Here is a 6,000-nt window from a genome sequence, read left to right as displayed (position 1 = left end):
ATTTAAAAGAAAATATACGTTTGTAATATTATTAGAGTATTTATCCTTATAATAGCATTTAGAAGAAATTTTTAATATACTTCTATTTTTTTATAAATTAAAATTACTGTTTTATATAAATAGGAAAGGAAAGAAACATTTTCATATTTTTTTATTTTATAATAGAAAATGTTATTTTTATGTTGCTGACAAAAAAAAAATAGAAAATGTTATTTTATTGAAGAATACATAATAAACATTATAATGAACTCTATTTCTGTACTCTATTATAGAATTTCTTTATACTAATTTCTTTAATAGTATAAAGAAAAAAAGAAAAATAGTAATTCCGTTAAAAGAAATTATGACGGCGGTTATTTAGCTGGATAAAAAGTAACAAGACAGTGGTTAAAATGTCTGTTTCACGTTTGTCATGGAGACAGAGAGAGAGAGAGGTTAATGTAAAAAACGTAATAATTAAGAGATAATTAAAAATGGATTCGTAGGGTTTACATATGAAAACGAAAATGGATCAGAGATTGGAAACAAACAATCTCCTCTCCTCTCCTTCCTTCCCCATTCATCTCCTTCTTCTGAAAACCCTAATCTCTTCCTCGCATCTCTTTGCCTCACTGTAGTATTGTCTCCTCTGTTTCTTCTATGATAAAATAACTTCAAAGTCCGCGTGAATTCACCTTTGTAATAACGGGGAGAAAGAAGATTTCAGGTACGCACAACCTTCTTATTTGATTTTGGATTCAAGTTTTTTTTTTGGTTTAATTTGGATCATCATGGGTTTTGATGTTTCGCTGGATTGCAAGATGTTCTTTTTTTTTTTTTTTTATTATGTATCGATTGTTCATTCTGATTTGTTTACTAAACTTTGATCTTGTATTTATGATCTGATTGGTATTATTAGTTCATCGGTTCTGGGTTTTTTAACTGGTCGGGAGAAAGATTTGTCCGAAAAAAATGGCGACAAATGGTTGCGATGTGAATCAGCTTGATTCCAATTTGCTTCTCCCTCCACGGAAGCGATTACTCGCCGGATTCAAGAAACAGAACTCCAATGGATCTTCTTCATCTTCTACTTCGTACTCAAATGGCTCCTCCTCCTCTGCTTCCACCGTTGTACAGACCCATCTCGACAGTCTGTTGACTTCCCACCAGAGTCCGTCTCCGGAGGAGCTAAAAGCAACCGCTGCTTTAGCTGTAAAGATCGCAAAGGCTGCGAGAGCCGCAGCTAATGAGAAAGCCATCATTGCTTCCAAAGCAGTTGCTGCAGCCAAGAGCGCGTTGGAACTGTTCGCTTCTTTTCCGGCTGAGACGGTGAAGGAGAGGAAGAACAAGCAGAAGAAACATGTCCCCGTTCATTTTCTCTATTCGAAAGATGAGGATTTAGCGCGTAGGTTGAACCAAGCTATAAAAAACTCCCCTAGAGTATTGACCGGGCATAGAAACAAGAAGCTAAAGAGTGTAGCTACGTATGAGAATGATGTTGCTGGTGTTGTAGATTCAGACACCTCCACTGATGATGATGAAGTAGACAGAACAAGAGTTAATGGGAAGGAGAAAACAGGGGAAGGGAGTAGCTCACTGGGGAAAAGAAGAGGAAGAGTGAAGCTAAAGAAGTTACCTTTGAGCATGTGTGCCTCTAAGGATCAAGAAAACGGAATCATCACAAATTCCCTGGCTCAGACGGGAGGTTCTAGTGGTGGTGTGGGTCAGGTGAGATCATAGCAGGACTACAATGGAAGTGTTAGGATCTAAAGTCACAGGAATGCATGTGTGTGAAGCAGAAGACAAAGTTGTGTACGATCATATCAACTCTTTTACCTAAAAGAGGTAAAGATAGTGCAGATTCAGAAACATTGCTATTTTCAGTAGAATCCGAATGTTGTTTCTTATTTTCCTTGTTCTGCTTTTTTGGGTAATGTGTTTGGATTTTATGCTACTTGTATAGGAGGAGTATTTGCTAGATACATCGTAGATTTTATATAGTATATGTTGGTTGTTGAATCATCGTGAGTGTTTGTTGAACCTATGACTATTTATTGGGATCTGTAGCTGAGGGTCGAATTTAATAAAAGTGATGGCTTTCTTTTGTTTCTAAACGTTTTCTTTTTATTCAAGACAAATTTTAGTGGGTTTGTTAACCGAAGAAACTTATTAAATATAATGGGGTTTATGTTTCTTTTGTTTAAAGACATTTTATTTTCCCAGTTCCATCTTATTCAAGACTTTGGTAGGTTTGTTAACTACTCTAATGATTTTATATTTAAGATAATGCACAGATTAAAAAATAATAACTTTTATAAAATTTGCCTTGGTTACATAAAAATATTATTAAACATAATTAATTTCACTAATAAAAATACAGTATTATGTAATTGGTTATAAATATCACATTATTAGGTTTTTTTTTATCAAGAATAGTAAAAACATGAATTAGTTTGCAACAAAACATTTCCTAAAACATCAAATAAATTAAAAAGAGGGAGTATTTAGAACCTCTTTAAGTGGTATTTTTAGTTTGAGAAATATATATGTGAGATACTAGCTATGGACTAAAATGGTCTTTATTACACCCTGATAAAGATAGGTCAAATCTTATTTATGAAATTTAATTGTACTGGAAAAAATCTTACGTCTGATCTCAAATAAATAAATAAATCTTAATCACTCAATTTTCCATTAATTTTTAATGAATTTAATTATTAAAGTTTTAAGCTCTTTCTCTCTTAGTAGATAATAAATTATTTTTCTACTTCTTACATTTTCAATCTTAACTCTATTTCTGATTTTATATAAAATAATTTTGGGATCTTTTATTAAATTATGTTAATTTAGAAATATATATTTTCAAAAACAATCTACAAATATTTTATCTATTATATATTAATTATCAATTTTAAATTTTGGTAATATTTCATAATAAATGTCGTTTGCTTTTTAATATAGTTGTAGTGAAATTTTACCATTGATATTTTTAAAATTTTAATTAAAATAAAATAATAAATCAGTTAGAGATAAAATAAAAAATTGAATGGTCTTTTTAAGATTTGTGAAGATATTATGGCACTTCTGGTAAAAACAAAAGTAGTTATAAACAATCAATTTATTTGGCACTTTGATATATATGAGTATATATTTATATGAAGTCGTAGCGGTAAATATATATATAAGGAAAATAAATTTGTTATTTCTATTTTTGGATTTTAATGAGTGGAGACAACTTGGTTGGGCACATGCAGATCCACGTGCTCATATGTAACTTGAGATGCAAATGACAAAAGTAAATGCGATTTCTAAAGACAAAGGTAGCCACAAAAATGAACTGTCACGTTTAAATGTTGTCCTAGCATGGCGTGAATGTGAGTAAGAAAACTCATTTTGTCATGTAGCCTGTTTAGCTAATTACTTTTTTTCTACTTCATGTTTTTAACGCTACTTATTTAATTCTGTTAAAAATTTTGAGTTTTTTTTATGTTTTTGAAGTTTCACTTGATTTTTCGTGCTTTTTTTGTATTAAAAATATTGATTTTAAAACAAATTACAAAATAAAAAACAAAAGCTCTGACAGGTATCATCACAGGAACATTGTAAACAAATATAAAAAAAAACAAAAATAAAATTCTATAAATGAGCATGAATTATTATTTTTTATCATATTTAGGAATAAACAAATTTGTTTTATATTTTTCTACAATAAAAAAAACGAGGAAAAATGGAAGGGAAAAATTATTTCTTATAAATGGTAATTTTTTTTAAGAACATTAAAAAATGTATTATTCTTTTTCATTTTCTGGTCACCATTTACAGTCAAATAAAGTTTTACACTCTGCAAAATATACTATTTAATTTGTTGACTAATACTGTTTAATAACTTATCTGTTTGGTTAAAATAAAATTCATAGTGTTGTGTTAACTATTAAACTATACATAGGATTATATATAAATGATGAACTTTTAATCACACGACCAAATGATCATATGTTATACTAAGTTTCCTATCACATCTAGAGAACTGTTTACTCTGAAATTTAGAGAAAAATAGAATTGTGACTTTAGATCGTGGTTGAAACGGATGGTTTTGTTTCTAATACTCTTTTGTTCCTCAGTGATAGACTTTTTAGAAAAAAGAAATGTTTCAGAAAGATGTATTGTTTGTGTGTTTCTATGAAAAAATTGTAAACTTCAAAAAAATTAATTGATTTTATTGAATTACTATTGGTTAAAAGTTATTGAAAATTGAAAATTACAGAAAACGATACATTTATTATGGTAGTTTAATGTGTTTTCTTAATATATGTGAAAATACTAAAAATATATATCTTTGTGGAACAGAGCTGTTTCTAAAAGATCCATATTTTAGGATTTTCACACTTATTAAAAAAATTATCAAATTTTAGTTTCTAATACATTATTTTCCGTAATCAATTATTTCCCACAAGTTTTCACCAATAGAATTTTAATAAATACAATTATGTTTTTTGAAGTTTACAATTTACATTTAATTTATACATTGAAAATATGAAAAATGTATCTTTTTGAAACAATTTGTTTTCTAAAACATGGATCTTTTAGGAACATAGGGGTAATTTTTATTTTTAACTTTTGCACTTAAATTCTTCATTTAATTTTTCTACTTGTTTATATCTTTAATTTGCGTTTAATGTTTGCTTTTAATATATACACTTTAACTTCTACCTTTAAGTTCCGTATTCATGTTATTCCTTTAAATTATCATTATCATATTTTTTATATTACTATTACATACTCCTTCTGTTCTTAAATGTAGGATGTTTAAAAAAAAAAAAATTGATGTTCCAATATTAAAAATGTTTTTAACTTTTTAGTTAACTTTTACTTTATTAAAAACTGTGTAATCAATCATATTTAATAATCTATTTTGTAATTGGTTGAGTACAATTATTTTATAGTTTTAATGATACTTTCTAGACAAAAAAACAATTTTTTTAATATGTGTGTTTTTCCTTAAACATCTTATATTTAGGAACAGAGAGAGTAAATATAACTATCATCTCAAATTTAGCAAAACTCAAAAATATTGCCATCGATATATGTGGAATATTTATGACTTGGACAGTAAATACAAATATGCACCTAAGAAAAATTGGATTTTGGAAACTATCGATAAACCAAAAATCTTGTTGAGAAAAATGTAAAAGTCATGATATTTGTATGACATCACATTTTTGGTAGTTTAAAAGATTAATATATTATGAAAATAATTTTGTAATTTTTTTGCGATCATTGAAAAATGTTCGATCACCAAAAATAAGTGATCTTACCAAAAACAAATACGAGTGGATCACTATCTGGTTCTATGATTACAAAATGTTAGTGACTATAATTATGTAAATAACTATGATATGTTGAGAAAACGCTCTCAACATTTCATCCAGGAAATATAGTCTTGTACCAATGATACCAGGCAAAAGGATGTACATGATATTTAGAATTGGTGCAAGATCTCATGAAACAGAATAATCAACTCGTGACAATGAACCATCGAGCTTTTCTTACTTTATTTCCAAAAGTAAATATTGTATAATCCAGTTATAACAATTAGGAAAAACGTGAACATAGACGCATTAGAAATCGCTATCGTGTCGTCGAAAGCATCAACTTTAAAAACGAAAGTTCCAAGAATTTAAAAAGAAACATGAAAATGCTTACTACATATGATACATGAAAAGACATTGGATTTGAAAAATATTTAACCGATCTACACCAAAGATCATAAAACGAAAAATAAAAAATGAAATCAACTTCATATCTAATAAACCCAAATCATGTTTCTATGCTTGAACACTGAGATGAATGTCATCATTCATGCAATAAAAATGAAACCAACTTCATCCTTTCATAACGTGACATGATAATATAAATAGTTATTTTCCTATAGAAGATAAAACGTAATGGTTTATATTATTCATACTTTTTCCTGCAAAATACGTTTTATAAAAATAAAGAAACTGTTTGTTTAATGATTGT

The 6,000-nt window shown here is 28.1% G+C and overlaps 1 protein-coding gene across 1 annotated transcript; it reads left to right on the top strand.

Moving 5' to 3' along the window:
* Nucleotides 1-475: 475 nt before the first annotated feature.
* On the top strand, nucleotides 476-2,093 carry LOC106389472. The gene is made up of 2 exons (XM_022699727.2): nucleotides 476-706; nucleotides 899-2,093. Exon 2 carries the CDS (start codon nucleotides 952-954, stop codon nucleotides 1,717-1,719), a length of 768 nt encoding a protein of 255 aa, XP_022555448.2. The 5' UTR covers nucleotides 476-706; nucleotides 899-951; the 3' UTR covers nucleotides 1,720-2,093.
* The last annotated feature ends 3,907 nt before the right edge of the window (nucleotides 2,094-6,000 follow it).

Source organism: Brassica napus, chromosome C3 (assembly GCF_020379485.1).
Source record: "Brassica napus cultivar Da-Ae chromosome C3, Da-Ae, whole genome shotgun sequence".
Taxonomy (NCBI): domain Eukaryota; kingdom Viridiplantae; phylum Streptophyta; class Magnoliopsida; order Brassicales; family Brassicaceae; genus Brassica; species Brassica napus.
Note: the sequence above shows the minus strand (reverse complement) of the source record. Positions and strands in the feature narration are given on the sequence as shown.